At 25.2% G+C, this 13702-nt stretch overlaps 5 protein-coding genes across 6 annotated transcripts; 1 reads left to right on the top strand and 4 right to left on the bottom strand.

Moving 5' to 3' along the window:
• The first annotated feature begins 216 nt into the window (after window positions 1–216).
• Rpb7 (DNA-directed RNA polymerase II subunit RPB7) lies at window positions 217–1628 on the top strand. Its single transcript, XM_015320902.2, has 8 exons — window positions 217–376; window positions 467–576; window positions 633–792; window positions 894–944; window positions 1025–1090; window positions 1180–1251; window positions 1344–1377; window positions 1458–1628. Exons 1-8 carry the CDS (start codon window positions 365–367, stop codon window positions 1472–1474), a joined length of 522 nt encoding a protein of 173 aa, XP_015176388.1. The 5' UTR covers window positions 217–364; the 3' UTR covers window positions 1475–1628.
• An 89-nt stretch (window positions 1629–1717) lies between these two features.
• Window positions 1718–4401, bottom strand: LOC107066467 (uncharacterized). Its single transcript, XM_015321115.2, has 5 exons — window positions 4119–4401; window positions 3229–3717; window positions 3048–3136; window positions 2752–2973; window positions 1718–2686 (listed from the first exon to the last, which is right to left on the bottom strand). The coding sequence occupies exons 1-5, from the start codon at window positions 4239–4241 to the stop codon at window positions 2407–2409; spliced, it is 1203 nt and encodes a 400-aa protein (XP_015176601.1). The 5' UTR covers window positions 4242–4401; the 3' UTR covers window positions 1718–2406.
• A 764-nt stretch (window positions 4402–5165) lies between these two features.
• Window positions 5166–8229, bottom strand: LOC107066407 (rab-like protein 6). Its single transcript, XM_015321001.2, has 6 exons — window positions 8071–8229; window positions 7695–7892; window positions 7127–7608; window positions 6264–7054; window positions 5673–6177; window positions 5166–5600 (listed from the first exon to the last, which is right to left on the bottom strand). Exons 2-6 carry the CDS (start codon window positions 7819–7821, stop codon window positions 5400–5402), a joined length of 2106 nt encoding a protein of 701 aa, XP_015176487.1. The 5' UTR covers window positions 7822–7892; window positions 8071–8229; the 3' UTR covers window positions 5166–5399.
• A 367-nt stretch (window positions 8230–8596) lies between these two features.
• On the bottom strand, window positions 8597–11159 carry Smyd3 (SET and MYND domain containing, class 3). Of its 2 annotated transcripts, none has more exons than XM_015320996.2 (6): window positions 10831–11159; window positions 9936–10177; window positions 9556–9860; window positions 9168–9447; window positions 8928–9090; window positions 8597–8853 (listed from the first exon to the last, which is right to left on the bottom strand). In XM_015320996.2, exons 1-6 carry the CDS (start codon window positions 10959–10961, stop codon window positions 8640–8642), a joined length of 1335 nt encoding a protein of 444 aa, XP_015176482.1. In that variant the 5' UTR covers window positions 10962–11159; the 3' UTR covers window positions 8597–8639. The 2 variants fall into 2 exon arrangements, with proteins under 2 accessions (XP_015176482.1, XP_015176483.1); XM_015320997.2 differs by lacking the exon at window positions 10831–11159 and adding an exon at window positions 10326–10744.
• Window positions 11160–11418: 259 nt separating this feature from the next.
• Window positions 11419–13689, bottom strand: Surf4 (Surfeit locus protein 4). The gene is made up of 3 exons (XM_015320998.2): window positions 13550–13689; window positions 12035–12709; window positions 11419–11948 (listed from the first exon to the last, which is right to left on the bottom strand). The coding sequence occupies exons 1-3, from the start codon at window positions 13598–13600 to the stop codon at window positions 11862–11864; spliced, it is 813 nt and encodes a 270-aa protein (XP_015176484.1). The 5' UTR covers window positions 13601–13689; the 3' UTR covers window positions 11419–11861.
• Between the last annotated feature and the right edge of the window lie 13 nt (window positions 13690–13702).

Below are 13702 nucleotides of genomic sequence, written 5' to 3'. Positions count from 1 at the left end.
CGTTGTAATGCTAGTACAATTTCTAGGAATTTTCCGCTTGACTTTTCGAAAAAATTTGTTAATAAACCAATGCACATTTAATTTTATAAATAAATTGATCATTTTAAATGATATTTGTTTAAAAAAAGGACCCTTTTTAAAATTTAATTTTTATACAGACAAATTAAAAACATTTTATCCTTCACAACTGTAAATACATTTTCGTATTGTTACTTTGTTCCAAGATGTCCGATACCCAATCTTGCCAACTATTAAGTTGTTGACAATATTTACATGGTGAACATGGTATAAACATTTGTCAAAATAAACAATTCATTTGTATTTTTGGAATTTTTTGAAAAAATTTAATTTAAATACAAACAAAATGTTCTATCACGTATGTAAAAGTGATTGTTTTATAGTTTCTGTATTTTTTTTTTGTATTAAATTTAAGTTAACCTCTTTATATGTTTATTAATTAATGTAGATATCATTGGAACAAGAAGTCTTGTTACATCCAAGATATTTTGGACCTCAACTGCTTGAAATAGTTAAACAAAAACTTTATACAGAAGTTGAAGGAACATGTACTGGAAAGTAAGTTCATATTTATAAACATAATGCAACAGGTATTATATTAAATAATATTTTAGGTATGGCTTTGTTATAGCAGTAACACTTATAGATAATATCGGTGCTGGTATAATACAACCAGGAGAAGGTTTTGTTGTTTATCCTGTTAAATATAAAGCTATTGTATTTAGACCATTTAAAGGTGAAGTTTTGGATGCAATTGTAACACAAGTAAACAAGGTAAACTATTACAATATTGAAGAAAATGTATGTGTTTGTTTAACATATATATATATATATTCATACAAGTATAATTAATAATAACGCATTGAATTTTACAGGTTGGAATGTTTGCAGAAATAGGACCATTATCTTGTTTTATATCTCATCATGTAAATATCACAAAATAATTATTTATATTAAAATACTAAATATATATTTTATTGAATAAATATGTAAAATATTTTTACAGTCAATACCAGAAGAAATGCAATTTTGTCCCAATGTTAATCCACCATGTTACAAATCAAAAGAAGAGGTAAATTATTGCTGTATATAAAACTTAATTATTTATTTTATATTACTACTGTAACAAAAATATTAATTCTTTGAATTAAACATTTTCAGGACGTGATCATTCAAGCTGATGATGAAATAAGATTAAAAATAGTTGGAACAAGAGTTGATGCTACTGGTATTGTAAGTATTCAATTTAAATATTATTATTATTATTATTAATATAAATATTTGTAAAATACAATAATCATAGTTAAATATTTATTTTGTTCTAGTTTGCAATAGGAACATTGATGGATGATTATTTAGGTAACATTACTTAATTACTAATAATAATTTATTAATATATCGATTTAACTCTGTAATAATAATTGTGGTTTTGTTTTCAGGTCTTGTATGCAATTGAATTGTTTACATATTTTTATAATAGACTATCCTCCTCCAAGTTTTTTTTAAATAGAAATACAAATGTATATTGTAATTAAACAGAAAAACTGCAATGAACTATATTTATATATTAAAGTTTTAATAAATTTAATAATTTAAATTAATAATTACAATTAATGAATAATAAAAGTTTACCTTATTTACCTATTCGTATTTTTATATTTTTACGTGTTATTATTAAAACAAAGACAAAAGATATAAATAACATTATAATTAATTTTTATTCGAGTATTTTAGCAAAACATATAACAATTAGCATGGAAAATACTGTAAATCATGTACACCATTATTGGTATATAGAATAAATATTAAATATAATAATCATAAATTAACATTATTATAAATTAATTTAATCTTTTAATTTATTATACAAATTATTACGTTCGTAAATTATTCTTTTTTTTTTTTATGAATGAACATTTAAAGTTGTGACATATTGTGGAATAATCTATTGATTTACCTTTTTCTTTTGTTTTGAAGTGGTTTAATACAAAACATCCATATTTCTTCACATCATTGTAGTAATGATGATAAATATTGAAAAATCCAAGATCATTATAATTTACTTGAATTATATAATAATTTTGGTTTTACACTGATCATCACTGTTGATTCCCCTATGGCATTCAATGCGTTAATAACTTTTTATAAATAAAAAGTATAAAGATATTTTTGAATACATACATTGATTCGTAAATATTACATTGATTTTATATATTCTTATTCTTTTTTTCTTTTTTTTGTAAAATCAAAATTATTTACATATTATGTAAAATTAAACGAGATTTCAAAAAATCTATGATGTAATATCTAATTTCATTATTACAAGGATGCGCGCTATAAAAAAAATTACAGCGCTTTAACAAGCGTTTCGATATACGCGAATTATATTTAATATACATAAATTGTGTTTATTTCACTACTCGTGTAATCTTTTAATTTTTTCGTCATTTTACAATGACCATATGGTTTCAATATTGTAATTATTTCATTTAAACTATTTTGCGTTTGTAAATTTTTTAATCCTACGAACATCGCAAGTTTTGTAGCAACTTCTGTTGGTTTTTCTTTATCGTAAAGTTTACTTTGATCGGGCATCATTTTGTCCATTACATGTTTATAAATCTTACCATCAGCACCAACATAATATGTGGAAAATCCATCATACCATCTAGAAATTATAATAAATTTTAATTTTTCCTGTTAATCTAATAATTCATTAATATAAATACGTACACTTCTGCATCATTTAAAGCTTCCTTCATTTTCCACAATTTAAATTTCCATAATGTAAAAAGTGCTCTTAGCCCTGTAATACCACTTATTCGCCAACGCACTTTTATCGTATCATCTTCTGGATTCATTGTTATTTTTAATACATCTAATTTTACATATGCAAATTTTAAATGACCAATCGTTCTTATCCAAGTAAGTTGTTTCATGTAATTAAAAATACCCCTGAAAAGTTTAATCTAACATAAGTTAAAAAAAAAAACATCCAAAATTTAAAAAAACATTCATAATATACTTACTTCGTTTCTGATCCTTTAATATTATTAATAAATATTAAATTTGGGGAATATATTGTGTAATCTAATGTTTTGATGAAAAAATTTGGTAACTGAAAAGAAAAATAATGTACTTTACAAATTATTTCTTTAAAAAAAAAAAAAGATTTGTACAAGATTTGAATAAATTAGTATAAATACGTACGTCTTGTCTAAGACAAGTAAATATATGTTCTAATTGTTCTTTGGATGGTCTACCTTCCTGATTTCGAATCGATTTTTGATCATTAACTTGTTGCGATTTAATAATTCCACCATTTGTAAGTAAAATATTATTTTGCTTCAAATGATTATTAACAACAGTATTCAACATTTGTTTTTTAGAACACAATCTATTATTATTTACGTTATAGAAGATATCATCTCTCGTTGGATATTCATTTTTCGTTTTTTTACAATCTATATTAACATTGTATAGCAACAAATGATTTAAAACTGGTTCTGTATTTAAGAACCTACTGTGATTAGTCAAACTCTGCTGTGGTATATGTAAAATTTCATTTTTATTTTTTTTACAACTCTTAATCAATTCTTTGTCCAATTTCTGATGGAATGAATAAACGTCTGTATAAATATCGTAATAACTATCTGTTAACTTTGTTTTTGTATCCACCGTAGTCTGAGCTCCCAAAAACTGTAATATATAATAAACAAATAAAACAATTCATACATGCATAAAAATGATAATCAATATAATGTATATAATTGTGAACAATGATGCAACTTCTAACATTATTATTATTATTATTATTATTTGAAACTTTAATTAAAGATAATAAATAAAAATACAAACTTTAAAAAAACAAACCAATTTTAATATTCTAACAATACCACACAACGTTAAACGTTGAGTCGTGCCACTCATGCCAGTTATGTAAGGTTTTGTGAGGTTAGGAAATGTCGGCATTTATTTTTATTGTTATTACATATTTTCAACGCAATGTAAAAATATTATAATTTATAAAAAACAATTTTACAATGTAATTACATTACGTAGAATGAGAAACATCATTATTTTCTTATAATTCAACTTACCTCATTCAAAAATGACGAAGATTTTATGTTTTTTGGCAACCGACAATCGATAGTCGTAACTTGTTTTCTCGTATTTACAAACGATGTTAATTTATTTGAAATGGTACGAAAGCAAAGCGACATTTTTAATTATTTAATTCAATATTTTTCGTACTCATACAATTCAATCATTAATCGTATACGAAAACGTTTCTTCAACGAATATTGAAACATGAGTGACGTTCTGACCTCGACATGTTATTCCGGTAACAACTAGTAACAACAAGGATATACAGGGCTAACAATCTTTTTAAATTACCTAGGAAAGTTTAGATTTAAAAATCAAACTAATTTATGCAAAACTTAAAACACTATTTCATTGTTAAAACACCATCTGGTTTATATAACTGTAATTACTGTTCTGAACATTTTTACCGACAAGTCAAAATGTTCATAAGATGGAAATATAAATGTTTACAAAAATCAAATGAAAAGATGAACATTAAAAATCTTCATTTGCATTAAATTCTATTACATTTATTAATAAATTGTAACGTTTATAATTTGTTTTTTTTTTCTAAATATATAGATATATTACATATGTTTAATCATATATATATATATATATACACATAATGGAAGTAAAATCGTTCAGCAAACAAATTCTTTACCAAATATTAAAATATTTTATTGTATATTTTCAACTTTTTAAAATAAAACATAATTTTGACACGCAAAAATCACAGACACTTTTCTTTTGCAGTTTTAATTGAATGATAATTATAAAAAAAATTTTAAATATAAAAAGTAGTAAATAACAACATAATTTAAAATATATATATATATATAAGTTATTAATAAAATTGTAACACTTTTTTTCTTTGATAAAGGAGAATAAAATATTAATATAATTAATTTGTTATTTTTACTTATCTAATATATCAATGTATTATATTATTAAAATAAAAATGATTAAAAAGAAAATATGTTACGTGAATTATTTCTTGAACTTTAAAAATAACTAGTTATTAATGACTGAGTCAGTACTATTTACAATCTTAACGATGATTTTTTTTATCTGCTTTTTTAATTTAATATACATGAATTTAATTATTATTTAAACATTTCCTGACATTTATAGATTTCTTCCTTTTTTTGCCAATTGATGTATCATATTTTACATCAAGGTAATTTGTATCCATGCACAAAAACATATTAGATTATTATGATACAAATAAAAATACATATATATGTATATAAAAGTATATACATATATATATATATGTGTGTGCATTGTTAGTACTATATCGCTTCATATGCAATATCTACTCCAATTCTCATAGGAGGACCATTTAAAAATTCTTCCAATTCATCACGTCGTCTATTTTCATCTCTTGATCTATGAAGAGAACGTTTTTTCTTTTTTTCACTTTTATCATTCTTCTCTTTATCTTTTTCTTTATCTTTAGATTTCTTTTTCCTTCTTTTCTCCTTCTCATCTACCTACAATATCACACAATCACAGTTTATATAATTAAATTATATAAACAAAATAACTTATATAATAGTTATTACCTTTTCCTTGTGTTTTTTCTTTTCTTTCATTATAGGACTGCTACCATTAGAACTTATATGTTGCATACTAATATTGTCAAGTAATTCTAAATGAACATTTGAACTTGTTACACTAACATCTAAACTTTTATCACTTAATTCCAATTTATCTTTCCTTGTACTATTACAAGTTACATCTTCACCACCTTCTGGACTTTGTCGCCATTTAGAATCACATTGCAACCAACTATCAAATGCATCAGGATATATATCAGGTTGTTCATTAATTCTAATGTTATTTGAAATGTGAATTTCTTGTTCTATAGATGAAATAGAATCACGTTTATTAATTTGTCTTTGTGCTTCAGAATTCAGTTCTGTATTACTTATTATTGATTCGCGTTTTAGTTTTTGTTTATTTAATGGATTTTCTGCTAATTTTGGTTGTATGGGAGATGCCACTTCGTCGGCAGATGACAAATCATCTTCATATTCTGCTACTAGAGGATTTGCAGTTTCTACATCACTATTGAAAATAACAACAAAAAAAATTATAAATATACAAATATTAAAACAAAAGAATATGTATATGTTTAAAGAACACACATTTACCTTTCTGAATTTAATTCTTCGTGTTGTATTTTTTGAGGAGATACCTGATTATTGTCTTCTAAAAAGGATCTGTCTAAAGGTCCATCATCTGGTACAAAGTCTTCAACACTGGTTAATGGTTTGTTCAAATTAAGAGCATTAGTGCTGGACAGCCTCTCTGTTTCTCCTTCTTTTTTATTTCCAAAGATTTTAGACATTAATGATTGTGGTTTTCCTGTACAATCTTTACGTTCTGAATTATCATGTACAGTTTCATTTACTTTATAATTATCTAGTTTAGAAGTACTTTGTGCACTAGATAAATTTGATATGGATTGTGTATTTTTAACTGATACAATAGAACTATCTGAGATATCTTTTACTAAATTTTCCTTTTTCGGTGGAGATTTTAATTCTAAATTTTTTACAGGTATAGGAATCCCACCACCGATTGGACCAGGCATTGATATTGATCGTCGTACTTCGGTACTTGAAGTTACAATACCATTAGAAGGTGGGACACGATGATTACTCAAAGATGAAGTAACATTGGGGACTAGAATACTTGCAGACACTGAATCAGCAAGAGCTCTTCTTCTGTTCACAAGATTGTCTAAAAATTTATTATAATCTGCATCATCACTGTCTTGAAAAAGATCAAGTTCTTGTACCGTCAAATGAGTTTCTTCTTCATTAGTCTCAAGCTGTTTCAATAAAGTTTCCCTTTGTAATTGAAGAAAAGGAAGATTGAAAAACTTATGTAAAAGTTTTAATCCAAAACCATTTCTCATTGATGATTCTGCATATCTTATCTATAAAAACAAACAACAAAATATCAATAATGTTAATAAATATATATATATATAAATAAATTATTTACTTACTGCAGACTGTCTTTGCAATGAATCAATAAAGTATGTTATATGATCTGTTGTAACTGTTCTATGATGAGACATATCGCAATGATTGCCTAAAACTATAATAGGTATATGGCTAGGAATTTTTGGAAGTTCACGTTGAACATAATCAAATGTCCAAGTTTTGGTTATATCCATCATAATAATAACACCATTGGTCCCTTTATAAACATCAAGGAATTCTGCATCTAAAGCAGGTTCTTCAATAATTGTTTCAGTAGTAGAATTATCCATTTTTAAACCTTCCATTTTTCTTCTTCGTCTCCCACGATCTACAACATCCCATACTTCAACTTTTACTACATCATCTGTAGCCTTATAATTCCACTGAATACTAGCAACTTGTATTTCTTCAGTAGGTATATATTCTTCAACAAATTTTTGGCCTTGCAGTCTATGAAATAAACATGTTTTTCCTACATTTCTATCACCTTTTATGATGATCTTCACTAAAAAAAAAAAAATAATAAATATATTATTATATCAAACCATGAAAATTTAAAACAAGAAAAAAGGAAGAAATTTATAATTTTACTATTATATTGTACTCCTTTAGCAAATTTTCTTTGTAACGTTGTTGGCATAGATTGATGAGCTGGTCTAGCTGATGCATTGCCAACTCCATCAGACTTCCCAGCTAATCTTTTAAAGGCAGAAAACATTTTCTCCTATTTTGATTATGTATTCGTCAAACACTATGGTCTTGTAAATTGACCAACTGTATAATGAATATCTGTAGAAAAATATTATTTAAATATAATAACTAAATGAAATATGTTAAATTTAATCCAAATAAATATTAAATTATATATAAAGAAACATTTAATAAAGTTTTTAATGATTATTTTCACAAATAACACAAGATATTTTTGTATAAACCTTATCACCATGAATCTCATTTATAAACTTACCACATATTATAAATAGAACAAAATAAACAATAAAATATATATATTATTTCTTTTCACAGAGAAAAATTCAAGCAGCTGTCAAGCTATCATAAACTGTTTCTCTTTCCTACCATAAACAACATAAATCAAAGGCTAAAGATTGTTGATGCATACTACTATGTTCTTTCTGTAATGGTTATACACTTATATGCTGGATATAATATGCTACCAATAGAGAGCGCACTAGCCTCTGATTGACCAATCATATGCCCAGCACCACCATTTTGAGTTATGTTGGCCAATCATGCAGTTATCAATCGACCAATAAGAGCACAGTTTATGAGAGCCATACGAGCGGTAAAATACAAATTAAACCTACAGTGAATAGAAAAATTATTTGCATATCCTATTTTCATTTTACTAAAGAGAATATAATTATATAATCTAATTTTCTAATAAATTATATAAATTAACCTTTACCTAGATTATATACTACTTTGTTATTTGTTCATATAAAGTAGTTTATTATTTTTAAAAAAATTAACAGATTATTATTAGTAAATACTTTATTAAGTAATTAATCATTATATCTATAAGTTTTTAATAATATCTATAGATCTGTATAAATAAGGTTTCAAATTTTCTGTTGTTAAAGTACTTTTTTCTCCGTGTGTTATTGTCAATAAAGACTGTGCTTTTCTTAATGAATCATAAGCTTGCTTTGCTTTATTCAGATGTAATTGAATTCTTCCTAACTGAAGGTATAATAAACCCGTTAAAGGATATCTTTCTTCATAATATAATCTGTAATGTAAAAAATAATTTTATAATTATATCAAAATAAATGTTAAATATTCATTTATTGATAAAATACTGACAAATATCCTGGTAGAAGTCTTTGTCCATAATACTCTGCATCTTCCCATGATAATAAACGTACAGATGCCTCGAATGCTGCTTCTAAAGTACGTACATATTGGATATTAAATGCATGTAGGACACCTTCCTGCTTTTTTAGGCATATTTTACTCACATCAAGATCTATTATTAGATAAGGAATTATAGCCTGCATTATATAGAATAAATTTCTGTACATTATGATTCATTCAAAAGGATACAAGCCATATTTTTCATATTTTGTAAATGATGGGCAGAGAATTCCGTAACTTCATCAAATGTTTCTTTAAAATTTGGTGGAAATTTCTCATGACATTTTTGACATTCTGTAGCATCGGAAGAATTTGGATATGTACAAGACGTATTTGGACAAGCAGCAGCTGTTGCCATTGGTTCTGGCTGAATGCATCTTTGGCAATCACACAAAAAATAGTATGACTTCTTTAATTCTTCACGTCTATCTTTAGTTGAATTGAGAATGTCGATATATGATATCCTTATCTGAACATAAAAAACTATATTAGGGTATACAGTATATAATTATTAAAATTTAATGACAATAGAGACAGTTAAATATATAATGTTACTTTGAAAAAATGATTATTATACCTGTGACCAATTTAAACATGGAAGATCTTCAAGTGTTCTTATAATAATAGTAGTTCCTTCGAATACAGCAATTGCATTAGGTTTGCAACTGTGATCAATCACAGATGGTGCCAGATAAATGCCAACTCCAATACTATTCATATCTAAATCTAATATATCAAATGAATTAATACATATTCTACCATAAATACCCATTAACTCTGCAGAATTTGGTAATGGTATGTTTTCAAGAAATGCAAATAGAACTGCACATAACGAAATAAAATGTTCCATTCGTTTGGCATCATTCTTAATATCGGTGTAATCTATGCAAAAGATAAATCAAAATTTATGAATTATTGTATTAAATATTTGTTTGCTTAAATATAAAGATTACTTACGAGACATAAGATCTTTAAATTTTCTATATTTTTTTTCAGTATAATATCCCATTTCTTCTCCTCCACCTTGATGAAGTTTTATAATTATGCGAGCCATAAGTCTTGCAGCATCTGGTATAATTTTGGGTGATATTTTTTTCAAATTTGGACATTCTATCTTATGTATTGACCAAGCTTCCTTTTGACAATTACGATTGCAATAATACACGTACTGACAAACAGAACATTTGAAAAGTTTTCCACTGAAAACAAAATAATAATAATAATTATACTTTGTATATATATATCATAACCTAAATATTTTATATTAATATTTATTTTATATTATTATTATGTGACAATATTAGAAAGAAATATTAAAACCTAATTCCTTTGTAAAAAATTATGTACCTTTTCAAACAATTATCACATCGATTAGTTCTTTGTTTCGAACTTAGAGCAAAAGAAAAAGGTTTGCTAGTTAAAATTGAAGTACCTTTTTTCAGAATATTTTCATTTTCTTTCATTGTATGAAACATTTAGCACGTTTTATTTACAAAATGATTATAATAATTATATCTAAAACGTTTGTTTTCTAATACTAGCTTTTCTAATACACAAGAGGAAAAACTGAAATGCCGGAATTTACTACGTATACATAACCTTATAGTTTTGTATCACTGAATTATAAAAGTTTTTATTTAATAACAAATTATTATGACGTTATTTGTCACATATGAAATGTTATGTCATATCTTGAATATTATTACGAAATAATAATAATAATAATAATAATAATAATGTAATTAAATTTATCAGTTAACAATAATACATTACAAATATTCACAAAATAATCAACGTACTATTTAGAAGACAAGATATAAATAAATAGTTTTATTAGCTCTTTAAATCTTACCTTTCCAAACAGTGATCACACCTTTCGTTTCGAAATAAACTTTTTAAAATATGTGCAAATGGTTTAGACGTTAAAATCGTTGTTCCAGCATTTATAGAATCTTGATTATAACATGATCTTTTAATCCTCATTTTACAATAAAAGATTATAGTTTTGAAACGTTAAATTAGGCAGATGACTTTCTTCGAGTTAAAACTCTTAATGTCTGCAACTCTAGACTTTCTTACCCCTTTAGACAGATAAATTTAAACGAGTTATTTTAAGATTGGTTTATTTTAAAGCTAATATATTATTAGCAATAATAATGTCTGTTAACCCGATTCTTCAATTATATTTATAAGTACATATTTCAAATTGTATAAAATAATAAAAGTTAATAAGAAAAATATACAATTGAATATTTTATTTACAATAACATAAAACTGTTGTAATAAATTCTCAAAAAATAGGGTAACAATAAATTCAATTAATTGTTTTACAGACTTAAAATTAATATATTGCTTTGCAATTTCATGGAAGAATATATTGATATTATAATCATATACACTTGTATGTGCCATAGTTTTAATGACTGAGAGAAAAAAAAGATTAAAAACACACAGAAAAAATATATTTTTTATAATAAACGCAGTGTCATATATACAATGCTATTACTTTGTATTTTTTTTTTTTTTTGTTATATAAATTAGTCTTTTGCATGCCACTTTGTGTTTTATTTTTTTCTTTTTAATTTTCAGACTCTGCTTTATGGACATAATATCATCTTTTAAAATTCACTCTGTCTTCATATATCTGTTATTATATTCATATGTTTTTATGCGTTGTTGATTTTGAAATTTGTTCTGACAATTTTGTCTATTTTAACTGAATAGTTTATATTACACCTTTTTTTTTTTTTGGAGCTGTTCATTCAGCATGCGATAATCCCATTTAAAAATCGATCGAACGTACGATGAAGTAGGAATGGGTGAAAGTTTGGCTTTACATGTGTGATAATGTAATGGTGTATTTGATGGTAGTTTATTAAATGTCTACCACTCTTTCTTGTGCTCATCCATTGATACACCTCCAGGACCCAAAGATACCAGCATTAAAAGGCCACCAATTACTGATAATGTCTGTAATTAAATATATATATATATATTGTTTAGAGAAATGTAAATATTTTAAAAATAAATATAAATATAATGAAATAAGACTTTACCTGGAAAAAGTCATATTTAAGAAAATCTCGTAATGGTTTATGGTCTGGAATAGTCCACCATGCATTGTGATAAACATTCAATGCAGAAAGTACAAGTACCAAAAGCAAAGCACTAAGTTTAGTTTTATATCCAACAGTCACCAATAACATTAAAATACTTCCCACAATATCTTGTAAAATTTGAAGGAATGATACTTCAAAGCGAATTAAAGTTATAAACATAAATGCTAAAAGAATTCTTCCAGCAAGTTGTAATAAATTTTTAGGTTTATTATCACCAAGTGAAGGAACTCCAGCAAACAATGATCTTCCTTCAATTCTGGATTCAGCCAAAACCAGAAGTAATGCACCTATGAGTGCTAAATTCCTGAACAGGAATTGCATATCAAATAAAATACTATAGGCAAATGTCTGTAAAACCAATATGAAAAATAGAACTCCACAAGCTATGTTGACTTTCCATCTTGCAATGACCATAACACATCCTCCGAGTTGTCCAATTAAATTAACAAAGACGAATACATGAGCTAAGAATTTTCCACAACCCCAAGACATATCCATATATTCTTTTTGTTCGTTCCATTGAAACCACATTCGAAGTCCATCTTCCAAAAATGTAGATATAAGACACAATCGTGCAAGAGTTGGTAATATATGCTTCCCACTACGTATAACCTGTCATAACAAACAAAAAAATAATAAAATTATCATTCCATTTAAAAATATAACAAATTTTAAATCAATTGTAATAGCTCAACAATATTCAATATATATTTATTATAAAAATTATAAATTAATATAACCTTAATCTTTCATTATGGTAACATAATTTATAAAAATAAGTTATTAATGAAATATTAATTAAATATAATTATTTATATCCATAAAAATAAAACATTTTCTTTTTGTATAAGATCAAATAAAATCAAATAAAGTCTAGTACATAAAGCAAATAAAAAAAATCTTATATAAACAAATATAGATTACATATCAATAGCAATATAATATATGATGATATGCATAATTTTGTTCTCTTACAATTGCATTGTACATTTTTATATTATCAAGTTAAATGTAATTTAATTGAAATTATTATTAATAGATATTTTCTAATATTGTAATTATGTAAAATTTATACTAATGAATTATTAAACAAGTATAAAATATAAATAAAAGCATAAATTAATAATTTATTAAAATTTAGACATACAACATTGAATGTACTCATAACCTTTAAACATTACAACTTGTCTATGATTTGAAGTAAAACATTGCATTGGAAAACAATGTTTGATGATCTTTTTAGTCATAAATAAAACGTATATATAAAAATATATATGAAAATATGTGAGCAAACATGTTATGTTGGATACGATGACGTTGACAGGAGATACTTATATACTTGTGGTTGCTCGTACGGCTTTTTTCGAAATCTAATATGCATTATGTTTTATACATAATTAATGAAAAATAAATAATAACAAAATGAGAAAGTAATAATATTGATAGTTTTACCTGATCTGCTATTTCTTCGGCTTTTGAAAGAACCTCCTGCGGGATCACCATCGTGTTTTATTCAAAAAGTAAAAAAGTGTCCATGCACATACATACACACGTGTGCGCACACAAGTAGCACGAAGAGAAATAAGAAAGAGAAGGACAGAAATA

The sequence above is a fragment of the Polistes dominula genome, unplaced genomic scaffold (assembly GCF_049000335.1).
Source record: "Polistes dominula isolate Pdom_NZ unplaced genomic scaffold, Pdom_raw_medaka contig_29, whole genome shotgun sequence".
NCBI classification, from domain to species: Eukaryota; Metazoa; Arthropoda; class Insecta; order Hymenoptera; family Vespidae; genus Polistes; species Polistes dominula.
This window is presented reverse-complemented; position numbering and strand designations above follow the sequence as displayed.